Source organism: Salarias fasciatus, chromosome 6 (genome assembly GCF_902148845.1).
Source record: "Salarias fasciatus chromosome 6, fSalaFa1.1, whole genome shotgun sequence".
NCBI classification, from domain to species: domain Eukaryota; kingdom Metazoa; phylum Chordata; class Actinopteri; order Blenniiformes; family Blenniidae; genus Salarias; species Salarias fasciatus.
The window spans coordinates 40052178-40068986 of NC_043750.1; the positions used below are offsets into that span (position 1 = coordinate 40052178).

Below are 16809 nucleotides of genomic sequence, written 5' to 3' on the forward strand. Positions count from 1 at the left end.
ATCAGGATCAGGATCAAGATCAGGACCAGGACCAGGAGAATTTGGCCTGGGAGTCCTGACACTCATTGAAACATTGGTGTAATGACCAGACACAGTCTCAATGTTTCTTCCATCGACTCCGGACAGAGCCCAAACACTTTCAGAAAGTTCCACCTTGGGAGGTGTATTCATAGAGTTGTGTTTTCAGTGACTCTGAGTACCGCTGTCGTATAAGCCAACACCCACAATTTCACTAAATTTTTTATTTGCAGTTGAAATGGCTGCCCTGCAAATGAGCCCCGAGAGCATCTCCACCTGGATTATTACAGTACTGAAAGCAATTCCAGACTATAATGATATGGCTAATTAACATGCAACCCCCCATCTCATACATATTTGTGGCAATTACGTCTGAATTATTTTCTACTTTTCTAAAAGACGTGGGATGTTGAACACAGATAAATAAAAATCCACCTTTATGCCGATGACACTGTGATTTTACTTGTCACATAGGATGGAATTTCTCACTGAAATGAAGTTGAGATGAAAACATGACTGCAGTGTGGACGTTAAAATGCTTCAGTTTCACACTAATGAATGAATGAATGAATGTAAAAATGCACACAAACCTTGGGTGATAATAATAATGAATGAAATACAAACACGAGTGATACATATGTAAAAGGAATAAAAAGAACAAAAATTTAAATTCACAAAATTTTTATTAATTTAAAGGCTGACCGAAAGTCTTTGGCATGTCTGACGGATACATTTTCTTGCAACTGCCAGTCAGATTATACACTCTGTACAGGCAGGCAAAACTCAAGAGTCCTGAAACATGAAATCTGAAATCTTGGAATTTTATGATTTGGTCACAATGAACAATGATTAAAAACACTGTATGAATACAATCCTACAGAGTGTGTCATTGTGGAACAGTGAATTCCAACAGCTGACAAAAAAAAGTTTAAGCAAAATCCTAGTTAATTTATGCAAAATGTCCCGAATGTAAACACTTAAACATTTACACTGAAAAGCCCTCAAAAAAAAAAAAAATTCTACAAAAGATAATATAGGATGGGCTGGAAAACAGATTATGGTGCATTAATGCGTCCAATGGCAGACACAACAGGACCCTTCAGAGACGTGGAGAGTTCAGAGAAACCAGCAGGACTCTGGACGTCTGGAGCTCACAGGCCTGAAAACACTCATCAGACGTTTAATGGCTCCGATCAAGCGTTCTACGGCAACATTTACAATTCAAGCAGAAACAATATTTTCCCTAAAAGATACAGCAGAGAAGGTGGACCAGCAAATGACCATGACTCACTCAGTCCGCCAAAAAATCAAACCACAGACGTGTTTCTGCTCTTTTTGTTACAGCGATAATAACCAACGACAACACATGGCTTGAGAGGTGGGCGGGACTTTCAGTTTTGGGGTGGATTCACACCGGCTGGAGTTGAACCAGAGTCCAAATACTTCATGTGAAACACACAGTGTGAGCCAAAAACCTTCTGCAGTCAACAAACACTCATCTTTAGCCTAGCATGAAAAGTGTTGCTGGAGGCTAAATTGACCGTTCTTATGCCAGACGGTTCAAGTGGCTTCGCTCATAAAGCGTTATCTGAGGTTCAGAGAAGGCAACAAATGCAAAGACAGCTAATATTATTTATCTATTTACCTATTCATCAATCATGCTATTGCTCTTGCCAGAGGCCTGTCAGTCACTTTGTTGCCATAGCAACAGTTAGGGAGGTGTGCTCACCTGTGATTGGCTGAGAGCAGAGAGGAGGCGGGTCTTTCAGGGTTTTGCAGGACATCAGTAATGAAAACTGGCTTTGCAAGCAGATCTCTACTTCCTGGTTCCAATAAACCTCAACAGCAACGCAAACTGCAGAATCAAGAGATCAGCGCCAATAAAGATAATGTCTTTATCAGTTACTTTCTCAAGAAGTGTTCCAGCTCTTTATTCTCTTCCAGCAGAAACAGTTAAAACATGATTCTCAGTTCTGACTTCGTTGCTTTGGCTATTTTAATTTTTGTTGTTGTTGTTTTCTGTTTAGAAAATATGTTCAGGGAAATGTGATGCACTTTTCATCCCTCCTGATAATCTGAACCATAAGATACACTGTTGTTCTTTAAACATCATGATGAGAATAAAATCATCCTCCTGGCTGTAGGAGCGCAGTGGCACACGGCGCCGTTTCAACAGGAACCATCTGTTGTTTAAATCCAGGAAATAAAACAACAACGAAAAACTGAATCCACTGAGTGTTTGAAGGCCGAGCGGCCGGTGGGTTAATGTGAAGCCATCCGCCTCGTGAGGGTCAAGATCAGGATCCCAGCAGCAAGGATGACGAGCATGACGAGCAAAGCCAGGCAGCGGCGGACGATCAGCTGCTTCACCGACAGCACGTCTCCCACCGTGGCGGCGGCGGCGGCGTTCGGCTCTGCAGCCGTCACCTCCTGGTAGACATGGTTCTCCGGAACTTCGGGGTCACTCTGACCGCTGGCCGCAGTGGCGCTGACCTCCATCTTTTTCGGTTCTGAGGTGTTTTAAGAGACAGTGTTTGAATCAGTGCTTGGCCATTGGGGAGTTGGGAAGTCGGCGTGATGCTGGAAGACAAAATCACTGAAAAACTGCAGTTCAAAATTTATCACAAAATGAACGTTGTGACGTCTCTTTTACAGCCCTCTTGCCGTCACGCCTCACCTGAACTGTCGTTCCTCAGCATCTCGTTCCCGTCAGTGCTCTGGACTCCGGCTCTCTGTCGAGCCTGATCAGGGGCAAAACGTCAAATAAACACCAGAATCTGCTCATTCAGATGAACCAGACTGGTCAGCTGATGGCCGCACCCACCTCTTTACAGGTCTGATTCCAGTCCAGTCTGTAGAAGAAGATCAGGAAGAAGATGGCCTGCATCATAACGCAGACGGTCAGCCCTGTCCACAGACCTGTGGAGAGAGCAGGTGAGGCGCCGGCGGCCGTCAGGAGGTTCGCTCGTTCTGCAGACATACCCAGAATCCCCATGTCATTTGGGAACATCAGCGACACGCCGATGGGGAATCCGATGAAGTAGTAACCCACGAAGTTACACAGAGCGCCGGTCATCTGTTTCCCTACGCCGCGGACGACGCCGCCGAGGACGCCCTGCACACACCAGAACATCACTCCAACTGCAGCGCAGGCGGCGCGGCGAGGAAGTCAAACGGCGTGTGTGGAAGGATTTCTTACCGCTACGCCGTCAAACAGATGCATGAAAGCAAACACAATCATGACTTCTGAAACTCTGTCTATGATCTCTCTAAAACAGAAACAGGGAGATAGAGACGGACGTTCAGGGCCTCTAACAGCAGTCAGAACCGCACACACACACACACACACACACACACACACACACACACGAAACATGGCTCAGAAGCAGAGGACTTCAAACAGAAAAGGGTTAAAAATAAAAAACTACAACAAACGATTCAGAAGAGTTTGTAACTAAAATGATGAAAAGCAGAAAGCTGCAGGAAATCACGTTATGTTACTGACTGAGCTGATTCAGGCGGAGAGTTTCATAAAGTCCTTCAAATTAAGAGAAATGAGAAATGTTCACATTATATAGAGAATCACAGTGATCAGAGTGACAAACTCAAGACGAGGGAAAGATAAACATGAAACGCAGCAGGTGAAAGTGACCGAAGTCGAGACGGAACTGATCTCCTTCTCACTGCTCCTCTCTTCCTTTGTAGATGACATTAAAGTTTGGATGCCTCCAATTGTTTAGATTTTATTGAGAAAAAAAGTGATGGTGTTTGATCCCAGAGGCTCCAATGAACCCTAACCCAAACCTCTAACCCTAATCCTAACCCCTGACCCTAACCCTCTAACCCCAGCCCCACCCCACCCAACCCAATTTCATCTGGCCTGAGCCAGACTGGTGAATTAGACCCATAGTATCCTTTAAATTCAATCTTTAAAGGTTTTCTTTGTCGTGGCCGTGTCAGAGTAAACTTGACTAAAATGCTGATATTTTCACAAAAACTGAACAATTACCACAGAAAATCAGCACAATTTCAACAAAGACTGTATTTCAAAGGTCATGCAGTGAATCTGTCAAGCCTTTAAATTCTCAATAAATATTGGAAGCCATTTGTTTGTTGTTACACCCTGACATGTTGGGGGGGGGCGGGGCACTGGGCAGATTTGTAGATTTAAATATAACTCAATGTGCCTTAATGCCTCTCCTCAGGATATCCAAGAAATTCCTAACATTCAACAGTTTTCATTGAGAGCAATCAAGAAGGAGGACACACAATTTAACACTGTTCATTTGATTGATTTGTTGAAAGTTAAAACATCGCATTTAAAGTGTGTAAAACAGCAGCAGTGATCATTTGACATATCATAAAAATGAGTCAGTGTCTACTGCAGGAACAGAAGAGAACAGAAGTGGACGTTTGGATTTTCACTCACCTCTCGGTGGTGAAGATGTAGCCAATGAAGTTTCTCAGCAGGGCGATCAGGATGCCGATGCACAGCGAGGACACGACTGAGACGAGACAACCACAGACACAGCAAATCTTAACAATGAGACGGGACGACACAAGATCATCAAACGATGAAAGAACAGGATGAGAGGAACGTGAAGAAACGGCTGTTTGGGTGATGGTACTGGAGAAATGGAGGGACATTAACGATGACTTCTGCAATGTGAAAAGTACTCCAGACTTCCAGCTCCGTGTGAAGCATGCTCTCCTCCTCTGAAGATACAAACAGTGAAATAAAGTCCACTGTGATCTGTCAGCTGGAAAGCACACGGCGAACTTACGCACTGCTCAAATTTCAGTTCAACGGTCTGGTAAATTTCCAGAATCAAACGAATTATGTGTGAAGAAAGAGCTGATTTACTGCTTGGAATATTAAAAAAAAAAATGAACTGTTTTCATTCCACCTGGGAAAGTTTGTGGAATTCACTGGGTGTGTGTATGTGTGTGTGTGTGTGTGTGTGTGTGTGTGTGTGTGTGTGTGTGTGTGTGTGTGTGTGTGTGTGTGTGCGTGTCCTGGCTCTCACATCCACAGCTGACGGCGGTTTTGGAGGATAGCTTGGCCTGCTCCACGTTTCCTGCGCCGAGCGCGCTGCCGACGCGCACGCTGGCGGCGGTGGAGAGGCCCAGCGGCGCCTGTGGACAAGATTCACACGTCTGAGACTGAAGGTGGACTCTTCACCATGTGGGGGCGGGGAGGGGTCAGTAAGTCACCATGTAGGCTATGAGGGCCAGCTGGTAGATCACGGACTGCGCGCCCAGCTCCACCTCGCTGATCAGGCCTGACAGGAAGCCGCCCGCCTCAAAGATCCACCACTCCAGACACAGCATGAGCATGCTGGGCAGCGCCAGCTTGACGAAGGAGCCCCACTCCTGCAGGCAGTCCGACGACCAGCCTGCACACACACACACGTCCCCACAGATCAGAGCCCACACACACACACACACACACACACACACACACACACACACACACACACACACACACACAGACCCGTCCGACTGGACTCAGCATCAGGGACCAGCATTTAGACACAACTCTTCACACAGACGCACAGAAAGTTTCTACCTGATGTTTCAGCTTATTGTTAAGAAAATGCATAATTCTGAATAACTCCTTCTTTCAATGAGGATTAAAGGTGCTGTAGACAGGATTTTGCTAGTCAATGCAAATTTTTTTGTGTTTTCTTTGGATTAAATGTTAGAGTATCCAATGATAATCCTTTAGGAGTGTAGCATAATTGCACTACCGTGAGGGCACAGCGTTTCCATCTGTCTCTGTTCTGAGCTGAAAAGGAATCTCGACAGCTCCAGGTATCTTTGACCAATCAGAAGAGCCCCTGAGGCTCTAACCGTGATTGGTCGAGGGGCGTTTGTCGTACGTTCTTGTGGGTGGGGCTTAACTTGCGTAAGGGCGTGATGTCAGAGAAAACAGGACAGGATTGGCTGTGCTGGGTTTCAAATCCCCATCTTACTTAGGTAACCCCTAAGCAAGATGGCGGAGATGCGGAATCCTGCCTACAGCACCTTTAAGCCTTAAAAACATGTTTTCCCCCAACATGCTCACTGGCTGAAGAAAAACTCACCCCCCCAAGTGTTCTTGTGCAGACCTCTGCTGACGATGTAGACAAACAAGACGGTCGCCAGCACAAACTGGGACAAAGTGTTGGCGAGCGCCGATCCACTGCAAGACAGAACGCGGTGAGAACATCCTTTAAAGAGCAAACACTCTGCTGCTTCCTGTTTCAGACTCAGGCCTCGTGGACCAGACCACATGTTCACATTGGAACTGTCAAACTGCCGCAGGGTTCTGGAGCTCAGTTTATGTGACAACGGTGCTTGGAATCTGAAAAAACAACTTTCTGAAAGCACTCCGTGGAAACAGCTTGCTAACCACGTTAACTGAATCATTTTCAGTGTTTCTGTCGAAATCGTTGCCAGAGGTTTAATATGTACATTGATATTTTTCAATTGGGCCTATATTTAGGTCTTGCAGTTTTTTTGTCGGTGGGGTAGAGCCAACCGCTAACTTTAAACAACACCCTGTGTATAATCTGGAAACTAATCCTCTTGACGTAGGACTGGGAGGACAAACAGATACTTACGCGACGCCCATGTCCAGAACGTAGAGCAGAATGTAGTTGATGACTGCATTAAGCAGGTTTCCGATGGCTCCAGTTACGACCTGAGGCCAGATGATGCCCTGTAAAACGGCATATGGACAGAAGGATGGACAGAACTCCTCCATCGAGGTTCTCTAATGTGTTAATTTTAATATAGCGGCACCTGATTCTGAAGGTACCGTCCTTGCAGGTGGAACATGAATGTAGCCTGAGGACACAAAGACCCAAAAACACAAGTTAATGATGGAGTTCAGCTCAGAAAAATAGTGCAATAATATAAAAAAGCAACAAAGGAAGAGCAAAACAAGAACCAAAGAGGTTTTGATAAGATCCAGTTTATTTAAGTTCAGTGGAAACCAGGTTACAGGATTCACCTTCAGAGAACATGATGGGTGAAAGATGATAAGTCGGTAAGAATTCAGAGAAAAGGTGTGAAACTTACCGGCAGAGCAGGCGTGAAAATCTCCACGTAGAGCTGAGACAGCCTGGAAACAGACCAGATCCAGCTTCAGTCTCAAACTGCATGGAAAATTCTATATGACAAAACCCCGTTTATCCAAATTAAAGTCCCAACAAGTTCAACCATAAAAAAACCATGTGAATCAAAACTCTTCAAACACGAGTTTATGTTCTGAAGGTTTTGAGTTTCCCTTAATGACCCAGAACCAGAACCAGAACCATGATCGTAGACTGAGGAGTCGTTTTTGAAAACATTCCCTCACAATCTTCAACCTTTTTTGACATAAACCTGAAGTGGAAAGTTGTGGGTTATGAAACATGTAACAGCAGGTTTTCTTCATCTGTGTGATTTCAACATCGATCTGCTTAACCAATAAAACATCTGATCGATACGTGCACAGTCACCGTTACCTTGAAACCTTCAGGCGCAGTAGAATTATGTCTCACAGCGCCGCATTAACCGATAACATAGTTACCAACCTAACAGACTGCCAACAGTGAGTGGGTTATTAATTCATGAAATCAGCAATCAGCTAACAGTTTTGGTTGTGTATGACAGCTGCTGCAGGAAACTTTCTCTGAACGCTGTTGTTTAAATTAAGCCTTAAATAATTTGTCTGTGGAGCTCCAGATTTGGCCCAGTTGATGCTGAAAATCTTTTGGGTTCCTCGTTTGGTCAGAGTTCATCATTCATGCAAGTTATGCATAAAAAGTTGCTTGTTTGAAGAGTGTTACTGGATGAAGTTGTTATTTCTTGTTCCTGCAGAGCTCTGGAAGCCCTGCTGGTTTCAGGTACCGATGCTTCGACGCTGATCTCCTCAACTCATCCAGAGAAGCAAACTTTAAGGTGGATGGAGAAACGGTCTGACCTGGCAACTTCCGGACTCTGTCGGAAGAGGAGCAGGAGGGGTTGGGTGTTTATGAGGATGGCCCAGCAGGGGAAACAGGCCAGCAGCAGGATCAGAACCCCCCTCTGCAGGATCACACCGACCCGCTTCAGGTTACCGCTCCCAAAGGTCTGCGTGGAACCCGAGGACAGAAAGTCAAGCCGGCGGCAGCAGAGGTGTGACTGACCAAAGAAAAACAGCTGCACACAAAAGCTGTGCGAGCATTTCCCGGGACCGGCCGGGAACCCAGCAGCGGGGGCCGGGCCTGGTCCAGGTCGGACAAACAGATGCGGTGGCCCCCCTTCAACCGGGACCCACCTGAGATATGAGCGTATCGCAGGTCGACGACAGACCCATGCCAACGGAAATAGCAGTGACGTTAACCACCTGCAAGCGAAGGAGGGAGGAAGAGTGAAGCACACAGGCCGGGTGGGGGTGGGGTGGGGCAGGGGTGGGGCAGTGGTGGGGCAGGGGTGGGGCAGTGGTGGGGCAGTCACACTGGGAACCAGAACCCTCACCGCGATCGCTAGTGCCACGGCCGCCAGCTCAGTTTTTCCCAGGTGGCCACAGAACACGGTGCTGACGAAGCTGATGAGGAAGGACATCAGCTGGGAAAGGCACTGCAACGCAAACACACACACCGTCACACACAGCGGTGCAGTGGTCTGCACTGTCATCTCACAGCATGAAGTACCCAGAAAATACAGGAGACAACAGGAGTCAGAGGCACCAAAGGAGAAAAAAACAAGGAGAAATAACAAAAATTCTACAGTATTATATATTAGACAGAGATGTATCACAGAGGGAAATAGTGAGCATGTTACCTTCGCAATAAATAAAAGTTGTTACTAACGATCTCTGCAGAGATGTAAGAGTTATATTACTATTTATTTTATTAATCTGGATTAATCTTGAGTCTAGAGGTGGGCTATATTGCCTAAAATTTATATCACTGTAAACATTTTTTGTGGTAATGCTATTATACCACAGTATCGTTACCGCAGGTCCTTCCTCCCTGCTGCTATCAGACTTTACAACCAGCACTGCCCCAACTAGGCTAAGCACACAACACACACTCTCCTAAATGTCAAAGCAATCTTAGTCTATCATGTGCAAACGTCCAACCAGTGAAACCTCATCCATTCAGCTCTGTGAAATTCTCTGTGTCTATCTTTTTTGGTGTTCTCACGTCTTTCTGTTACATTGTACATATGTGTCTGTCTCTTATTTATATTTATTTTTTCTGTGTGGTTGGCTTTTTTAAGTTTAAACATTTCTATTCTATTCATAGCCAAAAAATACAAAATATTTTTTTAAAACATAGTGAAGCTTATACTATATAAGCTTGTAACTTATATAGTGGGCTGGCCTGAGAGGTGGATTCCCCTGGAACTTTTGTGGAGGGACTCTGGAGAAGGGGGGTGTTTCCGGGGTGAAAGTTAGTTCCTGTTGTTCTTTTTGGGCGCGAGAGATGTGCGTGTTCTGAAACGCATGGAACTAAACCTTTTGTGCAATAAACGAGTCAGAAACTGGATATTCGACTGAGCCTAAATTCCCTGGATTGCTACACTGGTGTCAGAAGGAAAAGTCACAACTGGAAAACTTACGAGAGACTTTGTTGCGGTAAAAAGATCGGTAACGCTTCCTTTTACAGTACGGTAATTACCATGTATTAACGTCGTAATTGCAAGGTAAGTACCATGTAATAAGGAGAAGTTACTGTAAAATTACCATGTAATTACAGGGTAACTATGTTGCTAATTACCTAGTACTTTTAGAGCAATTACCAAGCCAATTCCAGGGAAATACCAAGTAACTACCTGGTAGTAAGTATTAATTACTGGGTAATTATAATGTATATAGCAACTATGTCGGTAATTGCCAAGTACTTACTAGGTAATTGCTAAGTAATTACCATGTAATCATTGGGAAATGTAGACTTTTTACTAGGTATTACTCGGTACTGCTAGGTGTGTACGCTATGTATTTCCCTATTAGTCAAGTGTTTTTTACTACTTACCTGGTAACTTCTTAGTATTTCCCAGTAACTACAACATTTACCTGGTAATTACGGTTGAACTGTAGACTACTGCAAAAGGAAGTGAGGCCTGTTTCCACACTATTACCTGGTAACTACTTATTCGTTACCCAGGAACTGCAAAAATACCTACCTCGAAATTACATAGTTATTAAAGTGGATTTGTACTGTAAAAGGAAGTGAGGTCTGTTTCCATGTTATTACCTGGTAATTACTCATTTATTACCCAGTAAATAGAAAAATATTTACCTGGAAATTACATAGTTATTAAAGTGGATTTGTACTGTAAAAGGAAGTGAGATCTGTTTCCATGTTATTACCTGGTAATTACTCATTTATTACCCAGTAAATACAAAAATATTTACCTGGAAATTACATAGTTATTAAAGTGGATTTGTACTGTAAAAGGAAGTGAGATCTGTTTCCATGTTATTACCTGGTAATTACTCAGTATTTAGCCTGTTACTCGGAAACTTTCACATTACCCCACAAACTTGCACCAAAAATGCAGCAAACCCCATCAGTGTCTGTGATCCAGTCTCTGAACAGCACACTGTATCTGTCAGGAGATCAGAGTTTCCATCAAAACCACCATCACCAGCCATCACATTACATTAAGATGAACGCATTATTATTACACTTCCTCACTCCAAACACCTCACTGTGACAGACATGCAAAAAGAAGAGAGCTGCCAAAGATAAACATTTTAATCAAATGGAGTTCAACTTCTTATAAAACAATTTACAAAACACTGCACATTTTTAGCAGTCAGGCACCTTTTTTTTTAAGAAACAGAACAGATTTCTTTTGCAAAAAACAAAATACAAAAAACATTGATAAACAATCACTATAAATCAACATTAATAAGCACACTGCTCCAGTCTTGTGAATTCACATCATCATGTGTTTTCTGCAGACCCGTCTGGTCTACAGGAACCCTTGATCTCCATCATCTCGAATACCAAGGGCCGTCGTCGCCAGGTGTTGTCACGTCGTCCACGTCCAGACTTGTACCTCCCTCGGCGTGATGGAAACGAGGACAGCACAACTGTTCCTTCTTAATGCTCAGGGTTTATTCACTTTAACACCCAAACCCCAAACGTGAGAACTGAAATCATACAAATATACATATTAATAAACAGAAACTTACACAATAAACAAATATACACATTGCACAAAACACAAATATCTTTAAACCTTCAAATATACACATGAAACCGACATTAAAACCGAAACATTCACCCAAGCCTGAACCACAGCCACCCAGCACCAGCTGCAGAGCCACCACACTACCACCACTATAATGATCAATAAAACACCAAGAAAAACAAAAATATACACACCTCACTGGCTGCATCACATTGTAAAGGAGGTAAGCCGTTTGTTTTTGCTCTTTTCACTGAGTTTTTTGTTCTTATTTTCTCTCTCCGCGTTTATCTGTGCATCACGTAATGTGGTCCTACCCGGAACGTTCCGCCATAAACACGCTTTCTCTCATTAGAGTAGGAACCGAAATTTAATTAAATATAAATATCACCATATCACCAAGTGTCTGCAGATGTTCTGCCATAAATAAGCTTTCTCTCAGTCGAGGTAGAACCGAAATTTAATTAAATATAAATATCACCGAGTGGCGGACCTAACCCTCTGCAGACGTTCCGGGTAGGACCACATTAAGTGGTGCACACAAACGTGGAGCGAGAAAAAACGCTCCACAAAGTATGTAAAAAGAGCAAAAACAAACGGCTTACAATGTGAAGCAGCCAGTGAGGTGTGTATATTTCCTTTTGCTTGGTGTTTTATTGATCATTCCAGTGGTGGTAGTGTGGTGGCTCTGCAGCTGGTGCTGGGTGGCTGTGGTTCAGGCTTGGGTGGATATTTCGGTTGTAATGTCGGTTTCATGTGTATATTTGAAGGTTTAAAGATATTTGTGTTTTGTGCAATGTGTATATTTGTTTATTGTGTAAGTTTCTGTTTATTAATATGTATATTTGTATGATTTCAGTTCTCACGTTTGGGGTTTGGGTGTTAAAGTGAATAAACCCTGAGCATTAAGAAGGAACAGTTGTGCTGTCCTCGTTTCCATCACGCCGAGGGAGGTACAAGTCTGGACGTGGACGACGTGACAACACCTGGCGACGACGGCCCTTGGTATTCGAGATGATGGAGATCAAGGGTTCCTGTAGACCAGACGGGTCTGCAGAAAACACATGATGATGTGAATTCACAAGACTGGAGCAGTGTGCTTATTAATGTTGATTTATAGTGATTGTTTATCAATGTTTTTTGTATTTTGTTTTTTGCAAAAGAAATCTGTTCTGTTTCTTAAAAAAAAAGGTGCCTGACTGCTAAAAATGTGCAGTGTTTTGTAAATTGTTTTATAAGAAGTTGAACTCCATTTGATTAAAATGTTTATCTTTGGCAGCTCTCTTCTTTTTGCATGTCTGTCACAGTGAGGTGTTTGGAGTGAGGAAGTGTAATAATAATGCGTTCATCTTAATGTAATGTGATGGCTGGTGATGGTGGTTTTGATGGAAACTCTGATCTCCTGACAGATACAGTGTGCTGTTCAGAGACTGGATCACAGACACTGATGGGGTTTGCTGCATTTTTGGTGCAAGTTTGTGGGGTAATGTGAAAGTTTCCGAGTAACAGGCTAAATACTGAGTAATTACCAGGTAATAACATGGAAACAGATCTCACTTCCTTTTACAGTACAAATCCACTTTAATAACTATGTAATTTCCAGGTAAATATTTTTGTATTTACTGGGTAATAAATGAGTAATTACCAGGTAATAACATGGAAACAGATCTCACTTCCTTTTACAGTACAAATCCACTTTAATAACTATGTAATTTCCAGGTAAATATTTTTCTATTTACTGGGTAATAAATGAGTAATTACCAGGTAATAACATGGAAACAGACCTCACTTCCTTTTACAGTACAAATCCACTTTAATAACTATGTAATTTCGAGGTAGGTATTTTTGCAGTTCCTGGGTAACGAATAAGTAGTTACCAGGTAATAGTGTGGAAACAGGCCTCACTTCCTTTTGCAGTAGTCTACAGTTCAACCGTAATTACCAGGTAAATGTTGTAGTTACTGGGAAATACTAAGAAGTTACCAGGTAAGTAGTAAAAAACACTTGACTAATAGGGAAATACATAGCGTACACACCTAGCAGTACCGAGTAATACCTAGTAAAAAGTCTACATTTCCCAATGATTACATGGTAATTACTTAGCAATTACCTAGTAAGTACTTGGCAATTACCGACATAGTTGCTATATACATTATAATTACCCAGTAATTAATACTTACTACCAGGTAGTTACTTGGTATTTGCCTGGAATTGACTTGGTAATTGCTCTAAAAGTACTAGGTAATTAGCAACATAGTTACCCTGTAATTACATGGTAATTTTACAGTAACTTCTCCTTATTACATGGTACTTACCTTGCAATTACCATGTTAATACATGGTAATTACCGTACTGTAAAAGGAAGCGTTACCAAAAGATCTTATCACGCCTCGACCGCTAGCCAGTTAGCTTCAGGCTATCAATTTGGTAGCATGTTTAGCAGTGCTGAAGCGAAGATTAAAGCCGAGCCACAGGACGCAGCTCTGGACTGTGTGATAGTTGAGCAGCCGCACTCCCACCCACGCGTGAGTGGTATGGTGATCCGCGGGGACGTCTGGACAACACCGTCATCCTCCGCCGCTTCCTCGGCGTTGGCAGTTGCCATGGCGACGCGCCTCCGCCGCCATCAGCGAACTCGGTGAGGACACCAAAATACTCCGATGGGTCAGACTGGGAGTCATTTCATGCTCAATTTGAACTTTTGGCCGATGCTAGACGGTGGGGAAGCGAGGATAAAGCGTGGCAGTTAGCTCTGCGCTTGGAAGGAGATGCCCTGTCCTGTCTGCTGCTTCTCGACCCTGCTCAAAGACGGTGCAACGATGCCCTGGTGGGGGCCCTTGGGAGGAGGTTCGGGAGGTGGTCATAGCCCTCGTTGTTAAAAAAATAACTGAGAGGAAGGTGCAGAAAGACCAGGGAGTCACTCCAGGGGCTGGCTAATGACATCGAGGGCCAGGTGCAGGGCGCATATGCTCATTTGTCCGCGGATACATTGAGCAAGCTGGCCACGGACCTGTTCATCGGAGCCATCTCCCTGCCTAGCCTGCGTGTACAGGTACAGCTCCTGCACCCTAAGTCACTGCAGGGGGCACTGGAAGCCGCTGTGGAGAGGGAGAGCCTGGAGAGTGCAGCTGTTGGTGGTGGACAGGAAGGAGGGGCTCACCTGGTGCGGTCTGTGTCAGGGCTCCCAGCTGGTGAGGAAACACCAGCGTGGGCATCTGAGATGACAGAGCTGCTGAGGGCAGCGACTCTGCAGGGCCCACCGGGCTCAGGCCCAGGCCCAGGTCGAGTGTGGGTCTGCTGGAGATGTGGTCAGCCTGGCCACATCCGCAGGAAATGCCCAAACACCTGTCGAGGGCAGGGAAACGGCGCAGGGTCCGCCTTGGCGGGGACATGCGGACCACCGTCGTCGTCGCTACCCCGACTCCGCTAACCTGCACCCGTCAACCAGTGGGAGGAGCCCAACGGCCCAGACAGGGGGGAGGGGCTCCATCCCTCCCAGAAGCAGACGACAGCGGTGCCCCACCGGTGGTGGTGGGGTGGTTTCGCGGGAGCTCCGGAAGCGGGGGCTCCTGCCACGTGGCTGTCTCTGTCCAGGGGGTATTGACTGTGGGCCTGGTGGACACAGGGTTGTCGGTGACGCTGGTGAGACCGGACATTCTGCCCAGGGGGACCCAACTCGAACCCACATTAGTCCAGCTCCACACAGTCAGTAGCCAGTTGGCCCCCACGGCGGGGAGGGAGTACCTGTGGTTGTGTGTGGGAGGCCTGTGTGTTCCCCATCCGGTTTGGGTGGCAGATGTTCAGGACTGCTGCATCCTGGGGCTGGACTTCCTCCAGGACACTGGGTGTGTGCTGGACATAGGCAGGGGTACACTTTGCTTTCCAGGAGGCCCTACAGTTGCTATGGGCCCCCTAGCTCCCGGGCTCCCACCCTCGGCATGGCTCGTCCAGACGCTGAGAGCCCCTGAACATTCCTCCTCCCCTGACCCCCCCGTGGTTAGCCAAACCCCGAAGTCTGCTGTTCCCATGGACCCCCCCTGACGTCCGTTGCCCTGGTGCCCCCAGGTGAGGTCTGTTTCTCTCACCAGGCCCGCCCCATTTTCGCAGTTGTCTCCCCTGGCCCCTGTGTTCACCCCGTTGCCTACCCTCACAGTCCTGTCCCCCGGGCCGCCGCCCCTGTCCCCTCATCCTTCCCCTGTTGTCTCTTCCCCCTCTACCGAGCCTGCCACCGTGCGTCCTGTGGCGGGGATGTGGAGGGAGGAGCATGGAGACCTGGAAGACCAGCAGCAGGAGCAGCTGAGACAGCTGCTGGGGGACTTTCAGGACAGTTTCACAATGAGCGAGAGCGAGGTGGGTAGAACCCAGTTGGCGGAACATGTCATTGATACTGGGTCAGTGCGGCCGATCAAGGGCCACCCACGCCGCATTCCCCTTGCTCGCTAGCAAGCATGTGACAAAGCTGTTGATGAGCTGCAATGGGCTGACTTTATCGAGCCATCTGAAAGTCCCTGGGCGGCACCAGTGGTCATGGTCCCGAAGAAGAATGCTGGAGACTGGCGCTTCTTTGTGGACTACAGACGGCTGAATGACATGACCACAAAGGACTCATACCCCCTACCCCGCATCGACGAGTCCCTGGACTTGGTGTCTGGCTCTTCATGGTTCACCACTCTGGACCTCAAGAGCGGATATTACCAGGTGCCCCTCTCCCCTGAGTCCCGCCCCAAGTCCACCTTCTGTACCGGTCGGGGCTTGTGGCAGTTCAAGGTCCTCAGCTTCGAGTGGTGCAATGCCCCAACCACTTTTGCCCGGCTTATGGACAAGGTGTTGGCCGATGTCCCCCGCCAGGAGTGCCTGGTGTACCTGGACGAAATTCTCATACATGGGTACTCCTTCAAGGTCGCCCTGGGGTCCCTGAGTCGGGTCCTGGAGAGAATCAGGGCAGCGGTGGGGGACAGGGTGGGGATCGACATTACAGGACCGTACCCACTGTCTGACGACGGTAACCGCTACGTCCTCTCGGTCATTGACTACTTTACTAAGTGGCCAGAGGCGTACGCCATCCCAAACCAGGAAGCTGAGACAGTCGCTGATGCCCTGGTGGGAGGCATGATAAGTCGGTTTGGTATGATGGCGTCCCTACATAGTGATCAGGGTACAAACTTTGAGTCCAGGGCGTTCGCGGCTGTGTGCGAGCGCCTGGGTATCCACAAGACTCGCACCACCCCACTGCATCTGTAGAGTGATGGGCTGGTGGAGCATTTCCACCGGAACCTTGGAGACCAACTGGCCATCGTCACCTCCCGCCACCAGCGAGATTGGGACAAACACCTGCCACTCGTGCTTATGGCTTGCTGCTCCGTAGTACAGGAGTCCACAGAGTGCACGCCGGCGCTCCTTATGCTGGGCAGGGAGCTGCGCACCCTGGCTGAGCTGGCCTTCAGTCGCCCACCTGATGCCCCGACTGTTCCTGCCGGGCCGAAATATGCTAGGAAACTGCAGGACCGTCTAGACTCAACACACAGTTTTGCTCGGGAGAAGCTGCAGGAGGCCGGTGTGAAACAGAAGCGCTACTACGACGTGACATCTTGACAGTTACACTGTCAACCCCTCCCACCTCCCCAGTTGCAGTGTAGC

General features: G+C 46.4%; 1 protein-coding gene across 1 annotated transcript; it reads right to left on the reverse strand.

Annotated features, from left to right (window-relative positions):
* Window positions 1–699: 699 nt before the first annotated feature.
* LOC115390247 (multidrug and toxin extrusion protein 1-like) lies at window positions 700–8671 on the reverse strand. Its single transcript, XM_030094031.1, has 15 exons — window positions 8506–8671; window positions 8306–8374; window positions 7970–8118; window positions 7084–7126; window positions 6805–6849; window positions 6624–6721; window positions 6105–6202; window positions 5233–5414; window positions 5046–5154; window positions 4448–4523; window positions 3218–3287; window positions 3001–3133; window positions 2843–2937; window positions 2696–2759; window positions 700–2528 (listed from the first exon to the last, which is right to left on the reverse strand). Exons 1-15 carry the CDS (start codon window positions 8662–8664, stop codon window positions 2281–2283), a joined length of 1638 nt encoding a protein of 545 aa, XP_029949891.1. The 5' UTR covers window positions 8665–8671; the 3' UTR covers window positions 700–2280.
* Window positions 8672–16809: the final 8138 nt, after the last annotated feature.

Excerpts from the sequence above, each read along its gene's own strand:
- LOC115390247 (XM_030094031.1), bottom strand. The coding sequence starts at position 8,664 with ATGACAGTGCAGACCACTGCACCGCTGTGTGTGACGGTGTGTGTGTTT. Across the intron at positions 7,127-7,969 it reads CAGAGTCCGGAAGTTGCCAG|GCTGTCTCAGCTCTACGTGG; the intron begins GTCAGACCGTTT and ends GTCTGTTTCCAG. Across the intron at positions 2,938-3,000 it reads AAATGACATGGGGATTCTGG|GTCTGTGGACAGGGCTGACC; the intron begins GTATGTCTGCAG and ends CTCTCTCCACAG.